Source organism: Microcaecilia unicolor, chromosome 2 (assembly GCF_901765095.1).
Source record: "Microcaecilia unicolor chromosome 2, aMicUni1.1, whole genome shotgun sequence".
NCBI lineage: Eukaryota > Metazoa > Chordata > Amphibia > Gymnophiona > Siphonopidae > Microcaecilia > Microcaecilia unicolor.
In genome coordinates this window covers 94902444-94921505 of record NC_044032.1, presented here as the reverse complement: position 1 = coordinate 94921505, position 19062 = coordinate 94902444, and the positions used below count along the sequence as shown (strand labels likewise).

The window sequence follows — 19062 nt, the reverse complement described above, 5'->3', positions numbered from 1 at the left end:
GAAGTACATAGGGAAGAGAGAAGACTTCAAAGTTCTCAGTAACATAGAAATCACTGTAATGTATTTTCCCTGTATTAAACGGGAGCAGGCATCACCCACACAGTTAATGACTAGAAGATGGAATCAAAATGTCTGAGAAAATAGAGGGTATTCTCTAAGCACAACTATAACAATGTCTAAAAAGATTGGGGAGGGTGTTGGTTTCTTTAAAGAAGCACAAAATATTACGTAAAAAAAAAAAGACTTTGTAAACACCTAACTGTACCAAACCTTCACTAATTCAGTCTAACCCCCCCTGTGCGACAATACCGACACAGCCCAGTAACAGCTTAGTAAACCGGGGGGTGGGGGGGGGGGGTAAGTTATCTATCACAAAATGCCTAATTCACTTTAGGAGTGAGAATTAAACTAAATGAATAGATTCACAAATATTTGTCCTTACCCCAGCTTCTGTAATTGGTTATATTGAAGGATGGCCTAAAACTCATTGAATCCAGTCTTCTGATAGGCAAAAGGCAATTTCTGCTCTGTGCTTACCAAGATGAAGGCAAAATACCACTGTTTCTGCAGGAAAGGAAATAAATCTTTCCTGACCATAAACAGCCTAGGCTAAATGTATACAAACCTACCTGTAAATTCCCATTCTTAAGGCACCAATAAAAGTATACCATTGTCTGTCTGGAATATTATTGTCATAAAACATATAATTCTTACGTTATTTATTTACAGGTCAGAGATCTTTCAGTTGCCTATTTTCTGGTGGGATTAACATATCTGTATGTTGGTGGTATGATATTTGCTGCATTTCCCTCTCCACCATTGTACAAAGAATGCATTCAACAGGTAAAGAAAATACACTATATTCCATGGAAATTTTACAATTGAAAATTATTTTTTCAGAACTATTCTTTGAGACTGAATGTTCTGATAGGGCACACCTGCTACTTATCTGCCTCATGCTCTTCTAGCAAGCATTATCATTTAAGGCCCTATTCAGAAAATAGTTTTCCCCTAATCATAGAATATGATTGCAGATAGATTGTAGGGCCCATCTTATTTATCCAGTTAAATTTCTGTTGCAGTGCTATTGACCTCAGTTGAGCTCTCTGTTTTTACCTTTACTTCGCAGCTGAGGATTCTCTGTATCCCATGCTTTCTTGAACTCTTTGGTCATGAAAAATCTTCATTGAATTAAACTGAGATCTCATTAAAAACAGACCGCATCTACCACTGTTGTGTAAAGAAAAATCAAAATGTTACACAATGAAAGAATTTTCTGAGAATTTTGCCTTAAGACATGAGGAGCCTTTTAGAATAGACATCTTTACATATGTAGAACATACCACATTTGAGGGTAATTTTTATGAGGACACGTGTGAAGGACAAGATGACACCTGTTTTGAGATTATTATATAGAGGCATATTTTCAAAGCACTTAGCCTTCCAAAGTTCCATAGGTTTCTATGGAACTTTGGAAGGCTTTGAAAATATGTCTCGTAGTTACATATGTGTCTTTATAAAATTGCTTCAGAAATCAAAGCTGAAATGAAGCTACAGCCATTTATGCCTGCTTGGGAGCAGATATAGATGTTTGCATATATTTTAAAAGTACACAAACAAATTGCAATTCTGCCCACACTTCACCCAGAATCTGTCCAGAAATGCCTACACCAGAATCACATAAATGTATGCACACTTTTACATATGGTGTAATTTTATAAGAGGTACTTCACATACATATACTGCATATATGTACAAAACGTTGCCTGCACACACATTTTTATTTCCCACATGCCACCCTCAAAGATTATATCTCAGCCATTTAAACTACAAAGGTTACATGTTTACATAAGTACACACCTAAACTTTTATATCTTTACCTGAGTGATTGGAAGGGAAAGGGCAAAAAGCAACGTAAACTGAGACACACACAAACATCGGTATAATCTTGTAAACCTGCCTTCAGATAGAACCAAAAAGAACTTCATTCAGGGCTTCACAAGCCTGGCATAGTGCTTGCTTTGGTTTGCACTTTGTCTAAGGAAGGTGGTATGCATATGTAATCTATCAGGCTGTTAGTTTACCTAAGAAAATACTGTACTGGAGGCATGGATGACATCATGAAGGGAACCTTGGACTTCATAATTTTCTTGTAAAACCTTTATCTATGCCTTGTCATATTGGGGGGAGAGGTGGAATAAAAAGCACCGGGTGGTTTCCTCTTACACTAATGACTACTTGGTCCAACTGACATATTTGATTGACATCCAGAGGGATTCTATAATTGTAATAATTAGGCATGAAACAAAGAAGATTTGAGATGCATCTGTCCCCTGGCTAGGTTACCTTCACTCTGGGGGATCACACTGCATCTTCCCTGTCTGACATCTTATGGTGACATCCTTGCAGTGAGAGCTGCCACAGTGCAGCTGCTTCTATTCGAGCTTCAGGGAAAGAGGCTGGTGAGGATGGGATATATGCGCCAGGCATAGGAGCTAACTTTTCAAAATGATTGGGGGTGCTGAATTTTTTTTTACAGGTGGTGCATTCCCCCCTCCTCCCCCCTCTCTCTCCCCCTCCCTCCCTGCCCCTCCCTCTCTCTACGAGTTCCAGGCCCTCCCTTCCCCCCTCTCCGAGTTCCAGGCCCCCCCATCCGAGTTCCACGCCCCCTCCCTCTCCTCCGAGTGCCAGTCCGACCCCAGCCCGACCTCTTCTCCCACAACAGTCCTCCGCCTGCCCCTCGCCTTCCTGTGTGCCACCCAGAATTTAAAAGTCATCTTACCTTGGGGTCCTGGGCCCAGCGGCAGCAGTGAAAGGCAAGCAGGCTCAGTGATTTAGCCTGCCTTCGCTTCTCTCTCTCAGCTCTGCCTCTGGTCCCTCCCTCATTTCCTGTTTCAGCAAGGGCGGGACCAGATGTAGAGCTGAGAGAGAAGGGAAGGCAGGCTGAAACACCGAGCCTACTCGCCTTTCACTGCTGCCGCCGGGACCCCGAGGTAAGATGACTTTTAAATTCTGGGCAGCACGCAGGAAGGCGAGGGGCAGGCGGAGGACTGTTGAGGGAGAAGAGGGCGGGTCGAGCTGGCTTCTGGCTGGGAACTTCTGGTTCCGGCAGGTCAAATATTGGGGGTGCTCGAGCACCCACAGCACCCATGAAGTTGGCGCCTATGCTTAGAGGGGATTCCCGCAGTACCCACTCCCATGCATTGCTTAACTTTATAGCGTTAACCTTTTCTATCTGTTCAACTGTTTTATATGAAATGAAAACTTCCTCAGTTCTACTCTCTAATTTCTAGCCATAATTTACAAACATTTGCGATGATATACAGTAAATAGTAATTTGAGTGTTCTAGGAAACAGTTTTGTTATCATTAGTTACCAACATTGTTTTTTCTTTTCCCTACTTTAGAATTTCTTAGACAATTTTCCTAGTAATGACATCATGTCATTCTTTGCAAGAATTTTCCTGCTGTTCCAGATGATGACTGTTTACCCCTTATTGGGTTACTTTGTGCGAGTTCAACTACTGGGACATGTCTTTGGAAAAGCCTATCCCAGGTACAGTTTGTTTTGTTACTAGTTCACTGACATCAGTTCAGCTATATGTAAAATTCCCACTGTACTGTATTTCCACTGGTCACAGTTCAGATGTTGTGATTATATAATGAATAGAAAGCCTGATAGCTTATGTGGAATATTTTGTTAATAAAGACTATGCGAAAAAAGTGATTTCACCCATTTTATAGAGAATTTCAAAACTATATCAGCATGGTATTGTGCATTATGAAGCACATGGGAATGAAATGGTTACGGTTACTGGTTGTTGTATTCCTGTTTCTGGATTTGCAAGTAACCATAACAATTTGAAAAGTACACACTCAGGTTGTGATGCATTTCCCCTTCTTCCATTTGCAAATTCAAGGCTCTCTGCATGGAGGACATTATTTACCACTTCTCATACCACTAAGTCTCAGAGTACCATGGGTATGTGGGAAGTACATGGTATCTCTGTATTCAGACTGATAGTTTGTGACTAGTGTATATCTGTGAGTGGTGTGTTTTACCAAGGAGGTGTAGGTACGTGTCTGTAGAAATGTCTGGCAGGTGAATGGGGTGTGCATGAAATGTTGGAGAGAATTGTGTGAAGTTTGGGATGGCATGGGATTTTGGCTGAGGAGGAGTGTGGGAGGACTCTGACACTGTGTATGTATAATGGTCTTATGTGAGTAATAAAGGAGCAGTAAGTGGTGGAGGTCTTGGATTGTTGAGGAGTTTGGGGTTTGTATGGCTATGTGATGTATGGAAAAGTCTGAATATATATTTAGGGATGTTATTTTTCCCACCCCACATCTCCCCATCCCTTTCCCTCCCACTTATCCTTTTTCCTCCCCTTCATATTCTCCCCCTCCCCCTTACACTCGTAAAAGAAAGCGGCAGAAGGGATGGACTGAGAGAGTGACTTGATGATGATAACATAAAAATAGCCATATGGGTCATACCCCCCCCCCCCCCCCCCCAATGCTGTCCTCCCGTCCCACTCACTTTCCCTTCCTTATCCCATATATATATATTTTTAACTTTTTTTTTAGGGCCCAGCTCTATTCTTCATAGCTGTGTACATCCCCCAGTGCCATAGATCTTAGGTTCCCACACACACTTTGCTAGAGCTTGGACACTTCCAATACCTTGAGGCTTGGGCTCCCCACAGGGCACTCCCTGCTTCTTTGCTGTGGCTGGACCCACAGCAGGCCTACAGCTAGAGTGATGAGCAATGATATATAGTATCTGTTTTAGGATTGTATGGGTTTTTTTTTTTTTTATATTTTGGAGCTCATTTTTGAAAGAGAAAAACATCTGAAAAGTGGCATAAAGCAGCATTTGGACATTTTTCTCACAATAATGTCCAAATCGATATTTTCAAAACAAATTTTTAAACGTTTTTCTATGAAGTCAGAAGTGCGCTCAAAACATAAGGGGGAGTGTCGGGGGCGGGATTTGGGCGTTCCTAAGACTTGGACGTTTTACATCCACAATGGAACAAAACAAAACTGTCCAGGACTAAAACTAAAACGTTTTGAACTAGACCTGTTTTTATAACGAATAAGGCACAAAAGGGTGCTCTAAATGGCCAGATGACCACTGGAGGGAATCGGGTAACCCTCCAATACCCCCCTAGTGGTCACTGACCTCCTCCTGCCCCCCCCCCCCCCCCCAAATTATGACTTCCCAGCCTCTGACAGCCTCAGATGTTAGTGCCAGGTCTATTAGAGCAGAATGCAGATCCATGGAGTAGTGTAGTGGTCAGTGCAGTGCACCATAGCTTGGGCGACTCAGGTCCCTATCTCCCTCTTCCTGTCACATTTGTGGTGGAAACTGTGAGTCCTCCAAAACTCACCAGAAACCCATTGTATCCACATATAGGTGTCCCCCTTCACCCATAAGGGCTACTGTAGTGGTATACAGGTGGGGGTAGTGGGTTTTGGGGGACTCAGCAGACAAAATAAGGGAGCAATGGTGAGATGTGTATCTGGGAGCATGTTTTTGAAGTCCATTGCAGTGCCCCCTAGGGTGCCCCATTTATCTCCTGGGATGTCTAGGGGACCAATCTACTAAAAATGCTGGCTCCTCCTACATCCCAATGGCTTGATTTGTGTGCGTTTTGCACTTGGATTTTTTTTTTTTTAAATGGACCAAAAAAAACAAAACATCCAAATCACAAAACCTTGTTGAAAATAGTATTTTCAAAAAAAAAAAAAAAGATGTTTTTCTTTCATAAAATGACCTGCTTTTCTATTCAGATTTTGGACATTTTTTGCAAAACATCCAAAGTCGGACTTAAGACATCATATCGAAAATGCCCCTCTTTGTGATGTTGTTTGAATATTTAATTTGTTTTTATATTATCTATGCGGTTATGTAATCCACTGAGAACTTTGGATCTAGTAGAATAAAAGTTTTTTTTTTTAAATAAATAAACATTGGGCTTGGGCTTGCCCAGCAAACAAACCTATGCTTATAGACAAATAGACTGACTCTCCCTAACAGGCATTTGCTAAATTGAAATGTTGCTACAAAGAAGAAAACACTTATGTAGTGTTGGTGAACTTCAAGATTCCCACAGCTATAATGGTTCCAGAAATTAGGGAATCAATTTTCAGTATGGTTTAACCAAACAGGATAGACTCCTGCCCGGTTAAATAACACTGAGCAGATCAGGAGCAGATATTCAGCTGCACTTAACCAGAGACTGCGGCTGATTATCAGCTCTGACTACTGGTTAGTGCTGGGGCAAAATCAGGGTAGACCTGGAATAACTAACTGGTGCCCAGATAACTAACCAGACTTATAGTAACACATAAAATGCATTCTAATACCCGGTTGCTTATCCAAGTAGCAGCTCTAAATACTGACAGAACCCAGATAATGTCCAGCAGCTGTGAAGGTCCCATATATTCAGAGTTGGTTCCCAGAATTAAGCCTGGTATTGAATATCCAGGTCTAATTCAGCCTGCAATAGCTAGTCCATTACAAAACACTGTCGGCCACAGGCTGAATATTGACCAGTGTGTCTTAGTACACATGAAGTCTTTAGAGCTGGTGGGTTAGTGCTTGGAAACTAACGTGTGTAGCACATAAAAGGTTCAGAATAATATGTAAAAGCAATCCAAGGAAAGCTTATGTTATGTTAAAGAGCATCACCCATAGCATAATATAACATGATATGAAATATTCCATGTGAATCTGTTCCTGTCATTGTACAGATACACCCCATTAATTCCAAAGAAAAATTTGGTTAATGAGAAGGTCCTGTTTATATAGGTTTTAACTAAAATTCAGTGTGTGAGAACATCATGATAATGAATCTCCCAGGAAAAACTCATAAGGAAGCATCGATCCAGGGAGCAGTCAGCTGGCACTCTGATTTCAATAACTTAATCTGTATATAAATAATCTGGAGTCAACCTCACCTTATTGCAGTGTTTGCTTTTCTGTTAAACTACTGTAACTTGTTAATACATATCAATTCACCTGCCTCGGCAGTCTTGCAGAAAAACATGTATGAATAGTCTTTGGATAAAAACTGTAATTTAGTTGGATTTTGGATTTAACAGCTTGGACTTTTGATTTGTTTATAAATGGTGTTTTCTTACCCATCAGGGTTGAATACTTATTTATATTAAACTACTAAGGCAGACTACTAATCATTGAAAGGACAGTGTTTTAGATAAAAAAATCTTAGTTTGTAAACTAATTCTGCTACTACTACTACTACTATTTATCATTTCTATAGCGCTACAAGGCATACGCAGCGCTGTACACCATACACAAAAAGACAGTCCCTGCTCAAAGAGCTTACAATCTAGTTAAAACCACTTAGAATCTCCCTACTGAAAAAATCTTTGGTAAACGAAACTACACACTTCACAAATCCAAAGATAAGAACTACTTGTCTGCAAACAGCCTACCTATGGGATTTTTTCACACCCATACTACTATAAAACCAAAACACAGTATAATATATTCCTGTACGTATATATGTATTGGTTTGGGAACCCTCAGAAGATACCACTTTAAGGCGACATCATAAATTCTTGCCTCGTGGCATCTCTTCATTGGGCCATCCCTTGATAATTAATTTTGTAGTGCTATTGCAAACACACTGAAAAAGTGCTCAAACTACAAGTGCTCTAAATGAAAAACTTATCTTTTCTTAAGTTCATGTCCGTGTCTCTCACTGTTGGAGTCCACTTAGGCTTCCCCTTAATTGCGCCCGACGCCGCGGGTTTCAATGCTTTCGTCAGGGACTCGGGTTAAAGTTGCCCACATTAAATTCACAACAGTCTATAAACCCAGACATCGGTACTGAATGCTTGTGCTAGTTAAGACAGGTAGACAGAACAATTAAGGGTAAGGGAATAAGGAGGTGAGGATAAGGACAGGGCAAGTGAGTAGTGGTTAGGAGTCAAAAGCAATGGTAAAGAGGTGGGCTTTAAGCTTGGACTTGAAAACGGCCAAAGACAGGGCTAGACGTACAGGCTCGAGAAGCCTATTCCAGGCGTGAGGTGCAGCAAGATAAAAGGAACGGAGTCTAGAATTAGCAGTAGAGGAGAAGGGGACGGATAAGAGAGATTTATCTACAGAATGGAGTTCTCTTTATCTACAGAACGAATTCTCTTATCAAACATAACTCATGTGTGCACCAGTTAGGCAAATGTTTCCAAGATACTGTCCTTTTGGGACCTGTGATTTACTATCACAAGTGACAGAAAGAGAGAAGATGTTTGGAAAGGTATATGATCAGCCACTGTTCTCCTCTTTCTCTTGACAGAAAAGGAAGGGGGGGACATGGGGAGCAGTTTAGAAGGAGATGTGGAGTCCTGTTTTAGAGAGAACTTGAGAGGGGAATTCAACATTTAAGTTGGAATTATTCCTACAGTATTTTACAAGAGGCTTTGCCAATTATAGAGCCTTTTATAAAATACTGTAGGAGGACACATGTTTGTGTCTCCACATTCAGTGGGAGCATCAATTGTAAAAAGCTGCATATGGGAGGAAAAGCATGCAAGTATCTAATGGTATGTTCACCAGAGTCATTTGTTAGATTTTTAAGAATTTTGGGAGCCGGTTGTTAAAGTAGCTAGTTTAACAACCAGCTCCCAAAATTTGGGCTCGGGTACCCTCCTGGCATCTGCATCCCCTGTGGCTTAGGCATCTTCTTTCTCCACCCCCCTTCCTCTCTGTGCTCATGCTCTTTGTCGGCACCCCCCCCTTGCACCTCCTTGCCTCTTCTTGTTCTGCTAGTGCCACAATTAATTTTTATTTGAGCAGTGCTCACACACGTTGGCAGAAACAGATTACTTCTTTCAGCCCCCGGGGGTGGGACAGGCTGAAAGAAGTCCCCTGGGATTGTCTGAAGCAGCCTGCTCTTGCTGATGTGTGCCAGCACTGCTTAAAAAAGATTAATTGCAGCTGCGGCAGAAGAAGAGGCAAGGGGGTGCGGGCGAGCTGCTGTATCCATGTTGTGGTTCTTTATTGCTGGTAGCATGGGCATAGTGTGGAGGGGTGAGGGAGGCATTGCCCCCCCCCCCCCCAAATGCTGCTGAACCGTGTACCTCCATATTCCTCCTCCCCACGTGCCTTCAGCATAAATTCCTTTTTCTTCACTCTTCTGGCTCCCCCTTCTCTCATGACCCATTTCCCCCCCCCGGCCTTCAGACCCGCAAAGTTGCAGCTGCTTCTCGCAGCAGTTCTGAGCATTAAAAAGAAAAGAGCTGCTGGTACAGAGACGCATTCTGCAACACTCACAGTCAGGCTCTGCCAGCCTGGAACCTTCCCCTATAACACACTTCCTGCTGCCGAGGGGGAGGTTCCAATAGAACCTGGCTGTGACTGTTGCAGCACACAGCTCTGTACCTGCAGCTGTTTTTCTTTTTAGTGCTTAGAACTGCTGCGGGAAGGAGCCTTGGGTTCGAAGGGGTGTGGGCCAGGCTGCGGGTTTGAAGTGGGAAGCTGGGGGCGGGCCACAGGAGGTGGGGGAGGCCAGAGAGGTTAGATTGAGAACAGGAGATCTATGAACTGCTCTATCCATGTTGTCGTTCTTTATATTTTTAAACATGCCAGCTTGTGCAGCATAAGGATGTACACAGAGAAAGTATTGGTTTCATCGTTCAGTGTAGTAATTCTAAATTTTAAATCATTGTGTCATTTGGAGGGGCTGGTTATAGGAACTCCTTGTACTTGTGTAGAGATGTTTTCACCTAATAAATGGTCACCAATACAGACAACATGTTATGAGAATCAGGTGCTTAACAATCAGATTTACTATTTATAAGTACAATTGTAAAAAAAAATAATTAAGTTGAAACTTGGGAGCATTTAACATCATTTTTTTCCTGTGCCTACATCAGAAGAAAAAGGTGGCATGTGGAAACTTGCTTCTTTTGTTTTGTAGATTGCAGGGGTGTATTATAAAAATGCATTTGCCTATTTTTATTATTATTGTTTCACAGAGAGGTATTGAATAATGAGGGAATGGCTTTCTTCATGCAGAAGTTCTGTCCAGAGTCAGTCTAAATGTGCCAGCATTGTCCAATTCAGTACACAATTAGCTGCCAAGTTCATACAAAGTTAATTATGTTCAATGGAAAATAAATCTGTCTGCTCAGGCTGCTTGCTATGTGAATATTCTATCACTGTTTCATTATTGCTACCAATAATTACGTGTTAAGGGCATTTGCTTTAAACTTTGTTTTAATTAGTTTATCCTGTTCTTATATGCACATGGTTTTGCTTTTTAAACTCAAAGGTGAATTCTACGGGTGGTTGAATAATTAGGTATAAACTGTGTTTCTGACTTGTTGTGGACTGCTTTGGGTCCTCCTGATCTGTACATCTGCTATCTGGAATTTTGGAAGATAGAAATGAGAAAATAATTAAGTTTTAGATGTACGCTGTAGAATTTGTTGTTTACTTTTGCAATATGTGTATGGATGCCGACAAGAAAAACCTAACTCATTGGCCTTCAATCTCTAGAATAGTGGTGGTACATCTCCAGATTTGAGATGGGCCACCCTTGACGTTTTTGAACTCATTTACCTTTGCTGGCAGGGATACCAAGCCACGCCAGCCATATAAATGGACTACTGCCGCTCCTTGCAGCTTGTTTCTTGCTCTGAACAGCATGCCAGGACTTGAGCAAGTATGAGTGAGAATTTCTGGCATGTTGCTCAGAGCCAGAAACAAGCTGTGTAGAGTGGCAGTAGTCTATATATATTTGGCTGGTGGGGCTCTGCATCCCTGCCAGCAAAGGTATGCCTAGCATGCCTGCATTGGGGGGAGGAGAGAAATGTGTTTTCCACCTGAGGAGGGGAGAGCCCAAATTGCAGAGCTGACTATGCCCGGAGAGAAAGCCTGTTGTTAAAAATTTCCCAGTATACCACTGTAAGTACCCTTCGCATATGCATGAGAGCAGCTTTTTGAAACATACACACTGAATCAGCAGTGCAAGTGTCCCCAACCCCTCAAGGCTTCTGAAGATCCCCTTCCACCTGACCCCTCCATGAGAGGTGTCAGGTGGAGGAGCGAGCCTTTCATTTCCTCTTTTGTAAAGGAAATGGCTGATGCTATTCCATTTCATTTGGAAGTGGAAGGTAAGCCCAGGGATAAAATGCTCGAGGTACTGGACTACACGTCTTCTCCTAGGTAGGCTGTGACTGTGCCTCTCCATGAGGTACTCAAGGAAGTCCTCGATCAGAATTGGGAGTCCTGGGGGGGGGGGGGGGGGGAGTTACGTGATGCTGTCTTGTTGAACGGACATAGCGCTACAAGGCATACGCAGCGCTGTACACCATAGACAAAGAAGACAGTCCCTGTATAACAGAAAAGAGAGAAGTTTTACAAATTCAAATCCTAGCAAGTAAAGAAGGAAAAAAATGATCTTTAAAAAGTCTGGTGACTCTTTGTATAGATTGCTTGAATTGTCAGTGATGAGAGGAAGAGGCTTCTTCCCATTTTGTACCTGCGAGAGATCCCGATCTGATATCATCCGGACCTTTTTTTTTTCTTTTTTCCTTTCATTGGCTAGGCTTCATACGCTGAACAATCAGTTTCTATGCTGTTCATTCTTTCTATTGTAGGGTTTAATTAGGAAGCCTTGTTTCTCTTAGGAATGAATAATCATCTTAAGATTTGAATTAGTAAATTAAACTTTTAATCAAGAGTTTCTTAAGCAAATGGACTACAAATGGATAGAAAAGTAATGTAAAGTCCCCACATGACTGTTTTAAGTGAGGCTGTAAACATTTGGGTTTTGCAAACGTGGCACACAGCAAATGTATTTTACTAGGTGCCATAGTGTATGTTGATATCTGGGTCTTTATATACTGTCCTAATGAGGTAGAAATAATATTAGGCACTCTCAATTTCAGGAAGTTTTGACACATGATAGTCTGTGTTTATGTATTACAGTATTAATTCTGTTTCAAAGTAGTATCTCCAGGTGACTTTCAGGCTTATTTTCGAGAGAGAAGGGCACCCATCTTTCGACACAAATCGGGAGATGGACATCCTTCTCTCAGGGTCGCCCAAATCGGCATAATCGAAAGCCGATTTTGGGCGTCCCCAACTGCTTTCCATCACGGGGACGACCAAAGTTCCCAGGGGCATGTCGGAAGCATAGCGAAGGCGGGACTGGGGCGTGCTTAACACATGGGCGTCCTCAGCCGATAATGGAAAAAAAGAAGGGCGTCCCTGACGAGCACTTGGCCTACTTACTTGGTCCATTTTTTCTTGCGACCAAGCCTCAAAAAGGTGCCCGAACTGACCAGATGACCACCAGAGGGAATTGAAGATGACCTCCACTTACTCCCACAGTGGTCACTAACCCCCTCCCACCCTAAAAAAAAAACTTTAAAAATATTTTTTGCCAGGCTCAAATGTCATACCCAGCTCCCTGACAACAGTATGCAGGTCCCTGGAGCAGTTTTAGTGGGTGCAGTGCACTTCAGGCAGGCGGGCCCAGGCCCATCCCCCCTACCTGTTACACTTGTGGTGGTAAATGTGAGCCCTTCAAAACCCACCACAAACCCACTTTACCCACATGTAGGTGCCCCCCTTCACCCCTTAGGGCTATGGTACTGTTGTACAGTTGTAGGGAGTGGGTTTTTGGTGGGCTCAGCACCAAAGGTAAGGGAGCTATGCACCTGGGAGCAATTTCTGAAGACCACTGCAGTGCCCCCTAGGGTGCCCAGTTGGTGTCCTGGCATGTGAATGGGACCAGTGCACTACGAATGCTTTCTCCTCCCACAACCAAAGGGCTTGTATTTGGTCGTTTCTGAGATGGGCGTCCTCAGTTATCGCCGAAAACCGGGGACGACCATCTCTAAGGTCAACCTAAATGTTGAGATTTGGGCATCCCTGACCGTATTTTCAAAACAAAAGGTGGACGCCCATCTTGTTTCGATAATACGGGTTTCCCCACCCCTTCGTCGGGACATCCTGCAAGGACGTCCTCAGGAAAACTTGGGCACCCCATTCGATTAGTCCCCTCTTTATGTTGCTCATACTATGACAGGAATTAACTTCATTTTTAAGCCAGAAAATTTCAAGTACAATTTCTGGTTTGGTGGATTGAATGGATTTATTTATTTTGTTAATACTTCCTCTCTTTTTATCTCCTCTTTTACAGCATTTTCCATGTGTTGGCTCTTAATATAGCCTTGGTGGGAGCTGGAGTTATAATGGCCAGATTTAGCCCTAACATTGGAGGAATTATAAGGTATAAAACTGATGTATTATTTTTTTATATTAAACTTTAAAAATCTGCTTGATTAGAAACTGATTTCACAGAAGACTAGTTTAAATTTGCTCTGTGATTTTTTTTTTTTTTTTTTACATTAGGCAATTTCCTTCTCATCTTTTGTGCCTCCAGCTTAATCAGAACCATGTCTATCTGGAGCCGTAGTGCCATGAATTTTCATCCACAGCTACCCAGAGTTTCTTTACCTCTTTTATAATTTTCCTCCTACCCTAGCTGTTCCAACAGTGGTCTTTGGCCACTGCCACAGATCATAGCTTCTCTAGAATCTGGTATGTGTGCAGAGAGTCCAAATGGTAAGTGTCCTCATTATACAGTATTTGAGACTCTCTCCCCTACTTCAGGGCTTGGTACATTGCTTCTATCATGTCCAGGTGGTCTTCCACTGCAATATACACTGTAGCTTAGCCAGCAAGGTAGCCTGGCTTTGTATGATTTTGAGTTTAACTGCATACACACTGTAAAGTATTCTTACCTCTTACTGGAAAAATGACAAGAAACTGCAAAAGGAAATACTTGTGTAGACCAACTTGGCAATTTTTAAGTGTAAATTTATTTTAAATATGGATTGCTTGCTGTTTCTGGCTGTTGTATTTTTTATAGACCTGCATTGCTATGGGGTGATTTCCTTTTAGTAGCTTAAGATACAATTGTTCCATAATGTTACAGAGCCATCTCTGGGCCTGGGCCTTGTTACTATTTCAGTAGTAGTATTCCTATCCAGTGAGTAGCAAGGGGAAGGGTTGTAAGGAATTTAAAATATATATTTAAAAGATAGTAGCAATCCCTGAATTCTCTTGCCTTTTTTTTTTCTGTACTGGCAAGTAAAATGTTTTGACTTGAATACAGACACAGTTTAATTATATATATATATATATATATATATATATATATATATATATATATATATATATATATTTATATATATAGTATTGGAATGCTTAAAACTAGTTAACAGGTGTAAAGTGTCACTAGCATGATTCAGTACACTTAAAATTATTCACATTCCTTTTTTCTCAATGGGATCTTTTTTTTCCAATTTTTATCGATTTTTTTTTATTTATTACATTTCAGAAAGGCCTAAAGCCATACTGTAAGGGGGTAGACAATTAAAACTAACTAAAAGATTTTATAGTAATTCAGCAACATATGCTTCTGTTAGCTTGGCAAGTAAAGGAATACTTACTACAGGTATATAATTTGCCAATTGGCTTCCATCCAAGTTTGTATTCTTAAGAATAGGAATTTAAAACAATAATGTAGATAGAAAATAACCAACTTGCAAAAATTATTCTGAAAAAGAGTGAGCCATTCCACTATTTGATTTGGAGGGTTTGCCATTTAGTGTTCTAGACTGCTCAATAAACAAGAGGATGTGGACAATTTCTGTAATTTGGATTTAACTTTAGGAGCAGTAATAGACGGAAAAATGGTCTATAATCTATCAACCAGGTACATTTCGGTGGTGTTTTGATCAGAAATTTCAATCTCTAAATCAGGAGGGATCAACATTCTGATTTTCTCAATTTTATATGAACAATAACGTGCCAAGCTGTTGGCCGAATGATAATGAGCCTGTGTGCCAACTTGGTCTGACATAGTTGATACGAGTTACATGAAAACCTAAAAAGCATCTTCTGATCTGGAAAACTTCTATTTGAAAAGTGAAATATGTTCATTTAGCTGATTGAAGAGCTGCCTTACATTGTTTAGAAACCTTTTTCTATTTGTTTTGTGTTGATATATTGGGGTTTCTTCCATGAATGTTCTAGGCTTCGGCAAGATTTTTTAAATTTAGCTAACTCATTAGTGTACCACGGAACCCGATGCCTAATCAGTTTCACTTTCGAAATTAAGGGGCCTTTTTACTAAAGCTTAGTGTGTGCTAAATGCTAAGAAGCTCATAGATATAAAATGGGCTTCTTTGGCAAAAAACAGTGTCCATCCTTTTTGGGCATTTTCTGTTTTTAAAATTAACCCCTAAATATTGTTTAATAGTAATGCGTAAGTACGATAACTAAATAAGTATGTAAAACTTTCTTTTTGGAATTCAAAGTGGTTGTTAAGAAAACTGCAAAAAAAAAAAAAAAACCTGTAGGGTTTTACTTTTTTTTGCCTCACCCTGTAGATGGTTCTGGTAATAGCTCTGAGCTTTAAATGGAAACACAGAGTATGATAACAGAAAAGGTCCAACCTAAAAAAGAGAGGTGGAGAAAACACAGAATTAGGTGTTCTTCAAAGCTTTTATTAATAAACCACAATAAAAACAAGCCCAAAATAGGGTGGCTAACTTCATAAAGTCCAGTTTTCAATGGGTTCTTCAATAGCTGCTCTTTCGTTTAAGATTTGGCTGGTTACAGTTAGATTTTAGGCCCTGTTGATAATACTCGTAAACGGTTTCTGAAGATCAGGACAGACGTATGGAATTAACACACAGTTTTATATTTCCTTGGCAGGTACTCGGGAGCCACCTGTGGTCTTGCCTTTGTCTTTGTTTATCCAGCTCTCATCCATCTGATCTCCCAGTATCACAAAGGAGAATTGAAGTGGCCATCATTGATCTTTCATGTCTTCCTCATGGTCCTCGGGTTGGCTAATCTCATCTCACAGTTTCTCATGTGACAATAGTAGCACTTCTGTGCTCTTGCTAAGACTTCCAGCTGTATACTCAGGGTTTTTTGTTTTGTTTTTTGTTTAACTACAGAGCCACTTCTGCATATGTCCCCAGGAACCTCAAGAACTTTCTGTGCTTGACTGTCTGGAAAAGGAGAAATTAATACTAGTAGTTCTTCTGGAATCTTAAAAATAGTTTTTCTCCTCTGATGATAAATTTCAACATAATAGACGAGAGGTTCCTAAAATTAATTAAAATGCTGCCTTTGCAATGTTTCTGAGCAGCCAAGAAGACAGCCTTCATAGGATGTAAACAGATGTTTGTACTGTAGAACCTATTACTTGATGTCTGTGCCAGTGCTTGGCTGAAGCATGCCTCAGTACAGAAAAGGTCATTCTTTGATAGGTGCGTGCCATGCTCTGGAGCTGGCCACCACGTTAGGAGTGAGTCTGTTAACAGAGCATTGCAAGTCTTGGAAGAAAGTGTTTTTCCAGTCCTCTATCAGCAAATTGGGAATGTGGGTCACAGAGCAGGAGTTAGTACTGAAAAATGGATAACAATATAGAGTTTTTTGTGTTAACACACAGGAGCTGGTTGCCTAAACCATGCTAAAATTATCCAGTCTGATACTCATAATTAATGCACATTAATGGCTACTTTTGATGCAGTTACATTACAGAAAAAGAGGCCTGTTTTCTGAACTGCTTTAATGTATGGTAATTTGTTTTAGTAAAATAGCCCTAGTGTGTTTAATTTGTAGCATGCTGGGAGTTTGATAGAAAACTAGAAAGACCCAATTTTTCAGAACTACTTCTGCTTTGTTTCCAAAGCTGACCAGTTTCACATTCTAGGAATGTAACAAAGAGGGATGATGCCACCTTCTGTAATCGAAGAATAACCTCACACTTGTAACACAAGGATCCAGCAGCATCTTGTGCTGTTACTGTTGTATGTTTGTTCTTTGGAGCTGCTCCTTGGTAGCAGTGAAGAAGCTTGTTCTAATTTCCTTCATATGACTTTGACTGTGACTTCTTCTCCGAACCATGTGCTTCCGAGCACCTGTTGGCTTTTACCCAGTACAAATTATGCTCATGAAGCTGGGGCAACAGAGCAAATGTTTGGTTAGGAGAGCCAAACAAACCAGCCTCTACTTCTGTCCGCATAAGCCCGCTAGTGTTCGGGACATGACAAGCATTTTATAGCCATGTTTAAAACTGTTTGAAATTTGGAATATTCTTTTTATTTTTTTTTTTAACTTTCATTTGATGGGTTGAAACTCCGTTGGTTGAGCCATGGCCCTGATAGTCACCCCATAAGTGATTGTACATGATCATATGCTTTTTAAATCTAATAACCAGACACACATAAAAATGCACAAAGCTGCACACATTTTGGTCTGATTGAGTTGGGAGAAAGGAATATGCAAACTATGATTTCTTGACTTTTTTGTACAATGCTTTTAGAAGAATTTGTTCTGCTTTCAGACAGTTGGAAAGGGAAGGCATGGGCTAGTAGGGAAACTAGGAAATAAATCAGCATTTTTAGCTCTTTAAAATGTAATTGTTCACAAATTGCCTTTACAAAACTGTGGAAACAACCAAGACCGTGTTCAATATGTTTGTATTCAAATCACAATAATACATCAAAAAATACAGTTTCTGAGAATTGTTAGCTACATTTCTGACCCGGTGATTCTAAGTTTCCCCATCTGCCCTTGCCTCGGATTACCCAGCATCGCATTGGCCAAGAATAAAAAAAAAAACAATGTTGTTCTTTGTCCCTTTCCCCCTGGAAAGGCGTTATGAAGACAGGTCACCAAAATGTATTATCTTGCTTGCATAAAAGGTTCTTTATAGAAAAAATATGTAGCACCTTCTTATTTGAAATAATGGTTTCAAAAGGGCTGTGTTTACCATGATAAATTAGGGATCTTCTGAAATTAAATCTTCAGTAAATTGTTACACATGATGATCTAGTAATCTCATTATGTATAATGGTTTGCAATCCTCTTATTTATGAATGCTGTGTCATGCATTACTTTTATCTCATAACATATGTATTTTTTGTGTAAGATCTTCAGCCACATGTAGAATCTGTATATGTTCCATATTGTAAAAGTCCCAATAGTGGCATTCTTGAGCATTAGGAGCAGTTTGTATGGGCAGAGGAGGAATGATGATGGAAATGTGGCACTGTCCTGAAATCACACAGCGACACAACATTGAACAACAAGGAAGATCACACAAAGGGCCCTGTTTACCAAGGTGCACTAGCGCCCGCCCAAAGGAATATTAACATCTACATGGTTAGTGAGCACTAAAAACGCTAGAATACCTCTAGCGCGGCTTAGTAAACAGGGCCTCATAGTAAGTTCCAGTGAAATAGGAGGGTCCAAAAATCAGGATGTTTATGATATGACCAAGAGATGCTTCACCTTCCTCATGTAAATAATAAATATAATGGTCAGGTTTCTTTGTTTCTGCCATAGATGGGCATATATGAAGACAGACGGGCTCTTTGTCAAAGCACTTAGACATACAAAGTACTATAAGTGCTCTGAAAATGAACCCAGAGCTTTTTTTGACCCAGCAATTTGCTCACGCTCCTTTGGGCCACCAGCCTTTGTGATCTGGGACTTTTCCCCAGTTTTTATACCCCACTCTCAACTCAGCTGAGCCACTGTGATGGTACCCTTCTTCAGCTTAGAGACTACAAACTGATTCCATCTAGCAGTTGATTAATATGGGGCCTAAGCCAAGTTCTTAGGTCTTCTCATTGAGCACTGGCTGAAATCCCTCCTAAACTGTCATGAACAGGGTTAATTTTACCTTGTTGATGATATGTTTGTTTTTTTCCATAGTAATCGTGCTCAGTAGTAGAACAACTATAGGTTTGCACATGTGAAGGGCATTTTTATAACTAGGTGCTCATAGTGTACCCCTTTGCATGTGTAATTGTAGAAAAAAGTAGCACTTACTCAAGCGCTATTCTAACAGGGGGAATGTAAGTGCTATAGCACACAACTGCAAGGGGGTGAACGTGTGGATGGAACATGGACAGGGCTCCCAGTTATGCATGTAATTTACAGAATATTGTAAGTTACAACATCCTTGCCTCATTTGGGATCCTATAGTTA

The 19062-nt window shown here is 40.7% G+C and overlaps 1 protein-coding gene across 4 annotated transcripts in view; it reads left to right on the top strand.

Annotated features, from left to right (window-relative positions):
• The window catches only part of SLC38A9 (solute carrier family 38 member 9), a 247993-nt gene extending 230099 nt beyond the window's left edge, over positions 1-17894 (top strand). For all 4 annotated transcript variants that reach the window (XM_030193131.1, XM_030193132.1, XM_030193133.1 and 1 more), the window contains 4 exons: positions 730-843; positions 3407-3555; positions 13184-13273; positions 15769-17894. In XM_030193131.1, coding sequence (XP_030048991.1) covers positions 730-843; positions 3407-3555; positions 13184-13273; positions 15769-15934 — 519 coding nt within the window. In that variant the 3' untranslated portion in view covers positions 15935-17894. The remainder of the gene's footprint in view (positions 1-729; positions 844-3406; positions 3556-13183; positions 13274-15768) is intronic.
• Positions 17895-19062: the final 1168 nt, after the last annotated feature.